Source organism: Podarcis bocagei, assembly GCF_964188305.1.
Source record: "Podarcis bocagei genome assembly, chromosome: 13".
NCBI lineage: Eukaryota > Metazoa > Chordata > Lepidosauria > Squamata > Lacertidae > Podarcis > Podarcis bocagei.
Window position 1 is genome coordinate 57373896 of NC_138138.1, and position 12788 is coordinate 57386683.

At 53.7% G+C, this 12788-nt stretch overlaps 1 protein-coding gene across 2 annotated transcripts; it reads right to left on the reverse strand.

Moving 5' to 3' along the window:
* Nucleotides 1-5106: 5106 nt before the first annotated feature.
* Nucleotides 5107-10513, reverse strand: LOC308572044 (E3 ubiquitin-protein ligase TRIM56-like; the record flags this gene model as incomplete). Of its 2 annotated transcripts, XM_081167853.1 has the most annotated exons (3): nt 10375-10513; nt 6864-8869; nt 5107-5325 (listed from the first exon to the last, which is right to left on the reverse strand). In XM_081167853.1, exons 2-3 carry the CDS (start codon nt 8836-8838, stop codon nt 5312-5314), a joined length of 1989 nt encoding a protein of 662 aa, XP_081023979.1. In that variant the 5' UTR covers nt 8839-8869; nt 10375-10513. The 2 variants fall into 2 exon arrangements, with proteins under 2 accessions (XP_081023979.1, XP_081023978.1); XM_081167852.1 differs by lacking the exon at nt 5107-5325 and having other exon boundaries at nt 6634-8869.
* Between the last annotated feature and the right edge of the window lie 2275 nt (nt 10514-12788).

Consider the following 12788-nt stretch of genomic DNA (forward strand, 5'->3'; position numbering starts at 1 on the left):
TGGAAATGACGACTTAAGGGGAGCCCAGAGAGAAGAAAGGCGGTGGTCCATCTGCAGCAGCGTAACTGGACGCCCTCATCTGCCCCTGCTGCAATAAAAACTCATCTCATGTATCAGTGTCTACAGCCCCAGCAGATGCTGCAACCTTCCAACAGTTTGGCTTCAACCCCAAATCAGCTTCCCACATCTGCAAAAGCAGGCATGAAATAAAATGGGGGGGGGATAAACCACAGGCATGTGATTGTGTGGAAAGTAGCAACTGGAACTATGTATAGCATAGGCATAATGATTAAACAAGACATGGTTACAAGGCAAGGTAGCCTGTTATATCAAGGGAATGGCAATACAGTGGTACCTTGGGTTACATACGCTTCAGGTTACGGACTCTGCTATCCCATGTTAAGAAATTTGCTTCAGGATGAGAACAGAAATCGTGCAGCGGCGGAGCAGCGGCAGTGGGAGACCCTGTTAGCTAAAGTGGTGCTTCAGATTAAGAACAGTTTCAGGTTAAGAACAGACCTCTAGAACAAATTAAGTTCTTAACCCAAGGTATCACGGTAAAAGTATCCAAATGCCCAAAGCCAGATTTGTTCATAGGTTGAAGGGGGGGGGTGTCCTCGACTGTGTTCCTTCTTGCTTACAAATGAATAAATAATAATAATAATAATAATAATAATAATAATAATAATAATAATAATAATTTTTATTTATACCCCGCCCTCCCCAGCTGAAGCTGGGCTCAGGGCGGCTAACAACAATCAAAATAATCCAACATTCTAAAAACCTTTCATTATAAAAATTAATTAAAATCAAATTGATGGCAACCATTAAGCAAAATTCTATGCAGATTGCCAGAGGAGGGGGTCAGGCTGCGCCCTGACCAAAGGCCTGGTGGAACAGCTCTATCTTGCAGGCCCTGCGGAAAGATGTCAAGTCCCGCAGGGCCCTAGTCTCTTGGGACAGAGCGTTCCACCAGGTTGGAGCCGCAGCCGAGAAAGCCCTGGCTCTAGTTAAGGCCAGCCTAACCTCTGTGGCCTGGGACCTTCAGGATGTTTTTATTTGCAGACCGTAGGTTCCTCTGTGGGGCGGTCCCGTAGGTACGAGGGTCCTAGGCCGTATAGGGCTTTAAAGGTTAAAACCAGCACCTTAAACCTGATCCTGTACTCCACCGGGAGCCAGTGCAGCTGGTATAGTACCGGATGAATGTGATCTCGCAGCGAAGACCTCGTAAGGAGTCTCGCCGCAGCATTCTGCACCCGCTGGAGTTTCTGGGTCAGTCTCAAGGGCAGCCCCACGTAGAGCGAGTTACAATAATCCAGTCTGGAGGTGACCGTCACGTGGATCACAATGGCTAGGTCAGGGCGAGAGAGGTAAGGAGCCAACTGCTTAGCCTGGCGGAGATGAAAAAATGCCGCCTTTGTTATAGCTGTAATCTGTGCCTCCATAGAGAGGGAGGTATCGAAGATTACACCCAAACTCTTAACGGACAATGCTGGCACTAATTGCACCCCCGCAAGAGATGGGAGTTGCCCCCTCGATCCCATATCGTCCCGCCCCAGCCAGAGGACCTCTGTCTTCGAAGGATTTAACTTCAACCGGCTCCCACGTAACCATCCAGCCACAGCTTCCAGACATCTGGTCAGTGTATCTGGGGTCGAGTCAGGATGGCCATCCATCAACAGATAGAGTTGGGTGTCATCAGCATACTGATGGGCAGCCCAGCCCAAAACTCCGGACAAGCTGGGTGAGGGGGCACATAAAGATGTTAAAAAGCATCGGGGAGAGAATTGCACCCTGAGGCACTCCACACACCAAGGAGTGGTGCGATGACAATACCCCCCCAAGCGCCACCCTCTGTCCCCGACCAGAGAGAAATGAGTGCAGCCATTGAAGGACTGTGCCCTGGATCCCCACGTCGGCAAGGCGGTGGTCCATGAGTTCATGATCGACCATGTCAAAGGCTGCTGACAGGTCTAGAAGAATCAGCAGCCCCGACCCGCCTCGATCCAGCTGCCTGCGGAGATCATCTGTTAGGGCGACCAGAGCCGTCTCGGTCCCATGACCAGCGTGGAAGCCGGACTGGAATGGATCCAGAGTCAATGTTTCATCCAGAAACCTACCAAGCTGTTCAGCAACCGCTCTCTCAATCACCTTACCCAGGAATGGAAGATTCGAAACCGGGCGGTAATTGGATAGATCTAAGGGATCTAATGATGTTTTCTTTAAGAGCGGGCGCACCACTGCCTCCTTCAGTTCCCCTGGGAATACAATAACCTATTAAACATTAAACGCTTCCCTAAATAGGGCTGCTTTCAGATGTCTTCTAAAAGTTTGGCAGTTATTTATCTCTTTGGCATCTGGTGGGAGGGTGTTCCACAGAGCAGGTGCCACTACTGAGAAGGCCCTCTGCCTGGTTCCCTGTAGCTTTGCTTCTCACAATGAGGGAACCGCCAGAAGGCCCTCGGCGCTGGACCTCAGTGTCCGAGCAGAACGATGTGGGTGGAGAAGCTCCTTCAGGTATACTGGGCCATTTAGGGCTTTAAAGGTCAACACCAACACTTTGAATTGTGCTTGGAAACGTTCTAATACATCACTCATACATCACGGTTACATCATGAAAGGGAGGTCTGGTGGCCGTAATCTGAGCATCCTGGACCCTGCCCCATGATTCTCCTTGCCCTCCACCAAACACCCATCAAGTGTAACAAAAGAGATATTTACATTTCCCTGTTTCCCAGCCAAGTTCATCCCACCCTTTTGTCTTCATCTGGGTTTGTTATTTCTGGAATGGCTACCTGTCTGACAGTCAGGTATCAGGAGGCCAGGGATGATCACTCAGGCAGAGGGGCTGCTGAGGAGCTGAGCTCACAGGTCTAGATGAATTTCTGAAGTTTTCCCTGTGAGCCAGTACACAGATCCATTGATCACTGAATTCTTACATTTGGTATTGTGCAGCAGAGGCCCTTTGAATAGATAGGAAGAAACTGTGATGAAGTGTTTTGTGGGGTAAATCACAAAAGTCACAAAAGTTATTGTGCTGATTTTGGTAGTGGGCTGCATGTGCAGGATATCTGCTGGAGGGGCAACCCCCCCAACCTATACATAAATTCCTGCAACACTAGGAGCGTCAAAAGCCTTCTCCTCAGGCTGTATCAAAGCAACAGCAGCCCAGAGTCTCCTGGGAGCGGCTTAAAGACTCCCATGTGTGTTGCAGCAGAATATTTCTTTCAGGGGCCGCAGTCTCCTCCAGGATCCTGGCTACGATTCCTGCATTGCAGGGGCCTGGGCTGGGTGGCCCCGGGGGTCCTCTCCAAATCTATGATTCTAGGATTCTGCCATCACCACCACCTGCATAGAGAGAGATCCCGAATTGCACGTATGTTTATGCGTGTGAGAATACACACAAAAACACATGCATGGTCTGTGTGGGTGTTCCACAGAGGTGGAATTGAAATCATCAAAGGTCAGAAGGAAATGAAACTGCTGGGGGTTTGCCAGATGACTCGCAGGGTCCTTTCCAATGATTCTACAATCTTTATTCTGTTAAAGGAGAAATCTGAGGGCTCCCTTGGACAAAAAACAAGGACCCCAGCCGGGAATACCAGAGCAAAACAGCAGCCAGTCGGCTTGGTCTTGATTGAAGACTGTCGCCACAGGACTCCCACCTGCCACCAGGTGGAACAAGAGGGAAGCCCCGAACAAAAGAGAACCCAAACTTTTATTAGCTGCTCATCCCCATGTTACAACCCCCACAAACTACATCATGGTTACATCACAGTTACATCATGAAAGGGGGGGTCTGGTGGCCGTAATCTGAGCATCCTGGACCCTGCCCCATGGTTCCCCTTGCCCTCCACCAAACACCCATCAAGTGTAACAAAAGAGATATTTACATTTCCCTGTTTCCCAGCCAAGTTCATCCCACCCTTTTGTCTTCATCTGGGTTTGTTCTTTCTGGAATGGCTACCTGTCTGGCACTCAGGTATCAGGATGCCAGGAATTATCACTCAGGCAGAGGGGCTGCTGAGCAGCTGAGCTCACAGGTCTAGACGGTTTCTGAAGTTTTCCCATTGAGCCAGTACAGAGATACATTGATCAGTGAATTCTTACATTTGGTATTGTGCAGCAGAGGCCCTTTGAATAGATAGGAAGAAACTGTGATGAAGTGTTTTGTGGGGACAAATCACAAGTCACAAAAGTGATTGTGCTGATTTTGGTAGTGGGCTGCATGTGCATGGTATCTGCTGGAGGGGCAACCCCCTCAACCTATACATAAATTCCTGCAACACTAGGAGCGTCAAAAGCCTTCTCCTCAGGCTGTATCAAAGCAACAGCAGCCCAGAGTCTCCTGGGAGTGGGGCTTAAAGACTCCCACTTGTGTTGCAGCAGAATATTTCTTTCAGGGGCCGCAGTCTCCTCCAGGATCCTGGCTACGATTCCTGCATTGCAGGGGCCTGGGCTGGGTGGCCTTTGGGGTCCTCTCCAAATCTACGATTCTAGGATTCTGCCATCATCACCACCTGCATAGAGAGAGATCCCAAATTGCACATATGTATATATTTATGTGTGTGAGAATACACACAAAAACACATGCATGGTCCGTGTGGGTGTTCCATAGAGATGGATTGAAGTCATCAAAGGTCAGAAGGAAATGAAACTGCTGGGGGTTTGCCAGATGACTCGCAGGGTCCTTTCCAATGATTCTGCAATCTTATTCCAGCCAGTATCAGCATTGGAATCCGACTGATTTTAGGCATTGTTGTTTGAAGCTGTTCTCATATATATAAGAAGAGTTTCCATATTTGCAATTCATTTAGTTGTTATAATATATTGTAAATTGCTTTGGGGTGCCAAATGAATGAAACAAATATCCGCTCATTGTTGTTTCCAATATGCTGTCTGGAGAGATTCCGCCCCATTTCTGAACAGTTGAGCTCCTGCTCCCAGACTCTCTGGCTGCTCCCAGTGGAGTTTCTGCATGTTCAAAAATGGGGGGGGGGTTCCCAGGCAGCTGTTTGCTGTGGAGTTTATGCTTCTCATACAGGATGTTTCTGTGGCCCTTTTACATATTAAGTTCCCACCTGAAAGCATCCCAGGACAAAAATATCAGAACTGCAGGAAGTTTTTTATCCAGACTCTTTTATTTCAGTTCATATACAATTGTCCTCTCTTGCAAAGATGCAAATATACACGTTTGTTTTATTATTAAATGATATTTATAGGGAAAAGAGAGAGGAATGGTGATCACAGCAGAGATACAAATCATGTTCTTCTGTCAGATTGTTCCGGAAGGCACAGACGGGATCCCCACTCAGTGATGGTCTCCTTGGGGTGCAAGTGAATATAACGTTCAGGCTTAATATCGTGCCCCACACTCTCAGATTCGCGCTCCAATTACACACACTCTGTTGTGTTGTGTTATGCCTCATTTAGCTGCTGGAAGCTGGCCACACCAGCAGGCCAAATCCGAGAGCCCTCCTGCGTAATGGATTCTGCCACCCTTTTGCAAAACACCTGGCCAAGACCCGAGTTTCCTCCTGAGAGCAGAAAAGGCACTTTGGAAAGGTTATGGTGCCCACCATCTTGTCAGAAGTTTTTAAAAAGTGGCTCCTAAGACCCTTAATCCCTTAATCTGAATAAAACTAGTGAAAAAGCAGGGAGTTTATTGAATACAATACGTCCTTGCAAGAGCGGGTGTCCAAAGCAGGCACACCCAAAATTGACAAAGCATAAGCTTATATTCCCTATACCTGAAGCGCAGGTTCCCTCCCTCGTCTCCCCACTGGCTGGGTACTGCAAGGTTTACAGCCCATCATGACCACCTAATTTCCCTACTAATTTCCCACCTTTGTCGACATCTCCCATCACTCTGATTTCGAGGACCACCCCTCCTGTTTACCTTTCTCCTTATTTGGACCATGCTTTCTATGCTTTTGGGGACACGGGTGGCGCTGTGGGTTAAACCACCAATAAAGCGAGATGAGCGCCGCAACCCCAGAGCCGGCCACGACTGGACCTAATGGTCAGGGGTCCCTTTACCTTTACTTCTATGCTTTCACACATTGACTCAAGAGACAAAGCCACATCCTGACTAAACAAGTAAACAAGTTCTATACCTGAAGTATACAAAAAACCGTATTCCAGCCGCAAGCCGTCCCATTTACGGGCATCCTGACCGCAAGCTGGTCTAAATCTAAGTGTAAGCAGGTCTCTGCTGCTGCCTGCCGATATCTAGCTGTTGCCGATATCTAGCTGTATTTTTGGTGAAAGAAGCAGCATTATCATTCCTCACATCCTCTGGACATTTTCATGCCCTGATTTACGCGGGAGAACAAAAGGAACATAAATTTTGGCAGTTAGGCGATCTATGCCAGCTTCTATCATTTCCACATTGCCCTCTGGTGGCCGCCCTTGGGAACAACAACCCCAGGTAAGTAAAGCACAACTCTGGGAGCCGACCCAATCCAGACAGGAGGGCAGGCGGAAGGAACTGCTGCTTTTACTCTCCTACACACACCATTGCTCACCTTGTGCGACCATGGCACACCAGTCTGCCTTGGGTCATTAACTCTGGGACATACAGCTTTCAACACACACACACAGAGACCCTGCCCTTCCTCTGTTTCACATGCCCTAATACCTGATCCGGAAGATGTGGACGGTGCCGTTGCTCAGAGCCACGACAAAGCGCCCCTCCCTAGCCACCGTGACCACTCGCGGTCGGTCGATGCTGTTCTCAGCAGTGAGGAACGCCCCCAACTCCTTCCCCCTGGGGGAGAAGGCCACCACCTTGTTCAGCTCCCTCAAGACCACGTAGATGATGCCCGTGGCATCGGCACAAACGGCCCCCGGCTGGCACTCACCCAGCTGCTCCTCAGAGCACTCGGCCACCAGCTGCCCCGTCCTGGTGAACAGGACCACGCTGCGGCGGTACCAGTCCGAGCCCACAAAGCCGTCCTTGTGGTTGGCCAGGAAGACGAGGCATCTCTCCCCACTTCCCTCGGGCACAATCTTCTCCAGCAGCCGCCCCTCCAGGTCGTACACCTCCAACTGCCCAGCCACACACACTGCCATACGGTCTCCCCCCAGACCCACCACGGCATGGCTGGCCTGCCCCCTTCGCAGGGCCTTCTGCCACACCAGGCCACCTTCACCGTTCAGGAGGTAGAGGCAGGAGCCGGCCGTGAAGGCCACCTTGCTGCCCATGGTGGCCACGCTGACCGGGGCCACGCCACTGGGGACAGGGACAGTGCCCTTGAACTCCCCTTGCAGGGAGAAGCGCTTCAGATTCTGGTTTTGATTGTCGGCCACCAGCAGCTCTCCAGAGCCAAAGGGGCAGAGCCCCGTGACCTGAGGACGCTTCTTGTCACTGGGGGTCTTGACCCAGAAGCTACACGAGAAGAGAGGCTTGGGTGTCAGAAGGGGGGCTTCCGGGGCCTTGGGAGGAGGCACAGTCGTCTGGGATCCCTCCTTGGCAGGCGGCACTTGCTGCTGTTGCTTCTTCCTCTTTTTCTTTGCCCCTTTTGTGGCGGCCTCTTGGGGGCCCTCCGGCACTCCAGTGGGGATCTCAGCGTTGACCTCCAGGCAGGGCAGGTGGGTCTTCTTCTTGGCCCCATTTGTGGCCTCCTCCTTGGGGCCCTCCGGCACTCCAGTGGGGATCTCAGTGTTGACCTGCAGGCAGGGCAGGTGGGTCTTCTTCTGGGCCCCATTTGTGGCCTCCTCCTGGGGGCCCTCCGGCACTCCAGTGGGGCTCTCCTCTCGGAACTCCAGGCGGAACAGCCCGCTGCCCTCGATCTCAGCGTTGACCTCCAGGCAGGGCAGGCGGGTGGCCAGCGGCTCCCAGGAGAAGCCCTGCAGATGCCTGAGACGCTCACAGATGACCTGCTCCAGGGAGACGATCTCCACCTCCCTCCCCAGACTCAGCACCTTCTGGGCAAAGGCCGCGGTGCTGGAGGCCACCTGCTCTTGGAACTCCAGATCGGAGCAGAGGGCCTGGCAGGCCTTCTGCCGCTCCCTCACGTAGTCCGCCAGCTGGGCCAGGACCTCCTCCTGCTGCGCCAGCAGCCGCTGCACCGCCCGCGAGCACGCCTGCTCCACCGCATCCCGGATGCTAGCCTCGCGCCCCTGCAGCCGCGCAGCCTCCCTCTCCAGGCTGGCCCTCCCCGCCCGGATGACCTGCACCGTCTCCTCCACCCCGGCCAGGAGCTCCACGATGACCGGCCGGCGGGCCTGGGCCGCCTCCGCCAGGGGCAGGCAAGGGTGCTGGAGGTGCGCCCCCAGCCGGCACTCCCGGCAGAGGACGACGGCGCAAGGCGTGCAGAAGAAGCGCAGCTCCTCGCCCGTGTGCTCCTTGCACTGCAGCGCCTGGCGCTTCCGGATCTCCTCGTCGTGCTCCCCGGAGAGGTAGTCCTCCATGGCCACCACGCGGTGGAGGTGGGTGAGGCGGGAGCAGCGGTGCCCGCGGGCGCAGTCCCGGCACATGTCGTCAGCGCAGTCCAGGCAGCGGGAGACGGCCGGCTGGCTGGTCTCCTGGCCGATGAGCGGGCAGAGGCTGCAGGTGAGCTCTGCCTCCCCCGTGGGGTGGACCAGGTCCAGCAGGCCGTTGATGAAGAAGTTGGTCCGGAGAGCACCCACGCCCCCCTCTGGGAGGGCCACCCGCTCACGGCACTCGGGGCACTGCAGCTCCTTCCGGCCTCCTGCCAACTTCCGCAGGCACTCCTGGCAGTAGCTGTGCAGGCAGGGCAGGATCTTGGGGCGGCGGAGGCGCTCCAGGCAGATGGTGCAGGTCAGGAAGCCGCTGGTGAGGGCTTCGGAGAGGGACGGGGCCTTGGCCGCCATGGTGGGGTGGTCCCTGCTGCAGGGAGGTTGCCTTGAACGGAGAGAGAGAGAGAGAGAGAGAGAGAGAGAGAGAGAGACAGAGAGAGCACTGTGAAAAGGATCCAGGGGTTTTTAGTAAACCACAATATGAGTCAACGCTGTGATGCAGCAGCAAAAAAAGACGAATGTGATTTTAGGCGGCATCATCAGAAGTCCAGGGCAGCACAATTTAAGGAGGATACAGTGAGTGGTACCTCGGGTTAAATACTTAAATCGTTCTGGAGGGCGGTTCTTAACCTGAAACTGTTCTTAACCTGAAGCACCACTTTAGCTAATGGGGCCTCCCACTGCTGCTGTGCCACCAGAGCACAATTTCTGTTCTCATCCTGAAGCAAAGTTCTTAACCCAAGGTGCTATTTCTGGGTTAGCGGAGTGCGTAACCTGAAGCGTCTGTAACCCGAGGTACAACTGTATTGACGAGCTGGAAGGTATGCTGAGAAGGGCTGCCAAGATGATCAAAGGTCTAGAAACCAAGCCTGATGAGAAGCGGTTGAGGGACATGGAAAAGAGGAGACTGAGAGGAGAGATGGTAGCTATCTTCAAACATCTCAAGGGCTGCCACATGGGAAATGAAGCAAGCCTGAGTTCAGTTGCAAAGGAGTTCAGTTACAAGAAAGGACATTGCAGCGTCAACATCAGGAAGAACTTTCTGACAGTAGGAGCAGTTTCTACTGGGTTTCTGGATCTGGATCACGTCTTAGTGAATCACCGTTCACTAAGGCACAGCAGAGTCTGTATTGTGGCTCGGAGCCAAGGACAGCCTCCTCCTCCCTGACTTTGTCCAGTCCTCTCGGGACAAAAGTTCTGCAAACACCAGATATGGCTGGACTTTTCAATTCCCTGCAAGGCCAGTGTTCTCCAGGGAGGGAGCGGGAGTCCAGCAACACCTGGAGAGCCCTGCTGGGGCTCCCCCCTTTCCTCCCGCTAGGAGCCTGGGGTGAGAGGGGGCTGCCTGGATCGGGGTGTCCCCGGGAGGCAGGAGAAGGAGCCCTTGCGCCTGATGTAAGGAAACCGAGGCTCTGTACAAGAAGCGCATGTCCGTAAGTGCGCTAGGTAGGAAGGCGCGCACAGGAGCGCACAGCCACAAACACGGGGAAACCCACACACGGGGTTGAAAGCGCTACTCTCCGTGGGTTGAGCTGCACAGGCGACCCCCGGTTTTTACAACACGTCCAGAAGCTATGGGTGCGAGTCAGAAGTGGGGGGGGCGGCTCTTTCCAACGGGAGTGGGGGTTAGGGGGCAGGACTTCTGGGTCCCCAGGAGACTCCTGGCACCGGCAGGGGCGCCCTTGCCCAGCTCTCATCGAGGCCCTTGCGACCAGCATGACCTCCCCTTCCCCGGGATCCAGGGAGAGAAGGACCGCCCCCCGACCCACCCCGGCCGCCCCTAACCCTCCGAAGGTCTCCGGGCCAAAGGCCGCCGCCCGAACCCCATATCTGGGGGGCGACTCCCGACTGGCTGGCAGCTTGTCCGCCCGCCCGCGAAGGAGCCCCTACCTCGGAGCGGCAGCTGGGCTGGGGGTCCTCCCCGCTTGCCCTTCCCCCGGAGCTCGCCCCCGAGATGTGGGGCGGGGAGCGTCACTGCACGAAAGCGAAAGCGAATCTGACGCCTGGCCCGGCCCCCAGGGGGCGGAGGATTCCCGCAAGGCGAGGCGTCGCGGGGCTGGGAGGTTGCGACAAGGGGGTGGCGGGGGGCTCGGGGCTGGTTCCGCTGGGGCGCAACGAAGGGCTGGAGAGGGGGCGTCCGGCCCGCCCGCTCCCCTCGTCTCTCCTCGCTCCCTTTGAGCCTCGCAGCCCGTCTTCTCTTGGGGCATCCAGGCTGGACCACCCCCCCGAGGAGTTAGCGCAAGCGGGTCTTGGCAAAGTGTGCCCTCCTGGGGCCGCCCCGCTTCCCGCCCCCCCCCCCGTCGGAGAGCTCCCTGTTTCCTTCGTGGACGCAAGAACCGAGGACAGCAGCTGGGTCAGGCCAAAAGAGGGACCCGTCCAGCTGTGATTCATGCATTGCAGGGGTTGGACTAGATGACCCCGGGTTCCCTTTTGACTCCCCTAAGGTCCCTGCAGGGACGCGGGTGGCGCAGTGGGTTAAACCACAGAGCCCAGGGCTTGCCGATCACAAGGTCGGCGGTTTGAATCCCCGTGACGGGGTGAGCTCCCGTTGCTCAGTCCCTGCTCCTGCCAACCTAGCAGCTCGAAAGCACATCAAAGTGCAAGTAGATAAATAGGTACCACTCCAGTGGGAAGGTAAACGGCGTTTCCGTGCGCTGCTCTGGTTCGCCAGAAGCGGCTTAGTCATGCTGGCCACATGACCCGGAAGCTGAACGCCGGCTCCCTCGGCCAGTAAAGCGAGATGAGCACTGAAACCCCAGAGTCGGTCACGACTGGACCTAATGGTCAGGGGTCCCTTTACCTTTACCTTAAGGTCCCCTGCACAGCCTAGTCCTTTACTCAGCAGCTCCGAAGAACAGCACCAAAGAATAAAACGCAAAGTTTTATTTCTTGCAGGAGCAGGAAAGGTTACAGCAAGCGACCAAGAAAGCAGTCGGAGGCTGAACCCCGATCTTTGTTGTACACCGTTTTTATAGTCATCGTATCGTTTAGACACACCAGCTAACCACCCGGGATACAGTCCTACCACCAGCTTTAACTGCAAAGGCGGATGTTTGCACGCTTCAGCTAACCTGGGCGTTTCCTCTTTCTTCCCCTTTGTGTATGCTGTGCCCTTGCATGCTCACAAAACTTCCCTTTACACACCCCTTTGTGGTTTGCTCTTTCTCTGTCCCCTTTTCAGCCTGCGTTTCAGCACAATTATTGTGAGAATAGCATGTGACCATGGTGTCGGCCAGCAACAAGATGGCATTAGTCTTGCTGAAGCTCGAACGAAGGTGAGAGGGAGCTGGTCTTGCTTAGGTTACAACAATTCTATGGTTCTTGTCCAGTGCGTGACCATGTGCCAAGCTAGAGCACCACCTTGGAGGCCTAATTCTGACCTGCACGCAGGGATGTTTCAGGCAATATGGCTGGGCTCTTTACTTCAGCACAGCAGCACATTTTTCTGGTGGGCACCATTTTAGCATCATCATTTTATTTGCATGCGCCTTCCCACAGTTAAAACAAAGCTCAAGGCGGCTTGCCATATGGGGAGGCAGTTACCAATTAAAAAAAAAAAAGGGCACCAACAGTCTTATTTGCCCCTGCAAGTTTATAAATATATATATGTTGTTTAGTCATTTAGTTGTGTCCGCCTCTTCGTGACCCCCTGGACCAGAGCACGCCAGGCACTCTGGTCTTCCACTGCCTCCCACAGTTTGCTCAAACTCATGGTAGCTTCGAGAACACTGTCCCACCATCTCGTCCTCCGCCGTTCCCTTCTCCTTGTGCTCTCCATCTTTCCCAACATCAGGGTCTTTCCCAGGGAGTCTTCTCTTCTCATGAGGTGGCCAAAGTATTGGAGCCTCAGCTTCAGAATCTGTCCTTCCAGTGAGCACACAGGGCTGATTTCCTTAAGAATGGATCGGTTTGATCTTCTTGCAGCCCATGGGACTCTCAAGAGTCTCCTCCAGCACCAGAATTCAAAAGCATCAATTCTTCGGTGATCAGCCTTCTTTATGGCCCAGCTCTCACTTCCATACATCGCTACTGGAAAAACCGTTGGTTGAACTATACAGACCTTTGTTGGCAAGGTGGTGTCTCTGCTTTTTTTTTAATATATGTGCAAAGCTTAAATAAAAAGGCATTTTAGCAGCAATATTTTAGGGGTGGGGGGGTGGGAATGACAACTTAAGGGGAGCGCAGAGAGAAGAAATGCTGTGGTCCATCTGCAGCAGCGTAACTGGACGCCCTCATCTGCCCCTGCTGCAATAAAAACTCGTCTCATGTATCAGTGTCTACAGCCCCAGAAGATGCTGCAACCT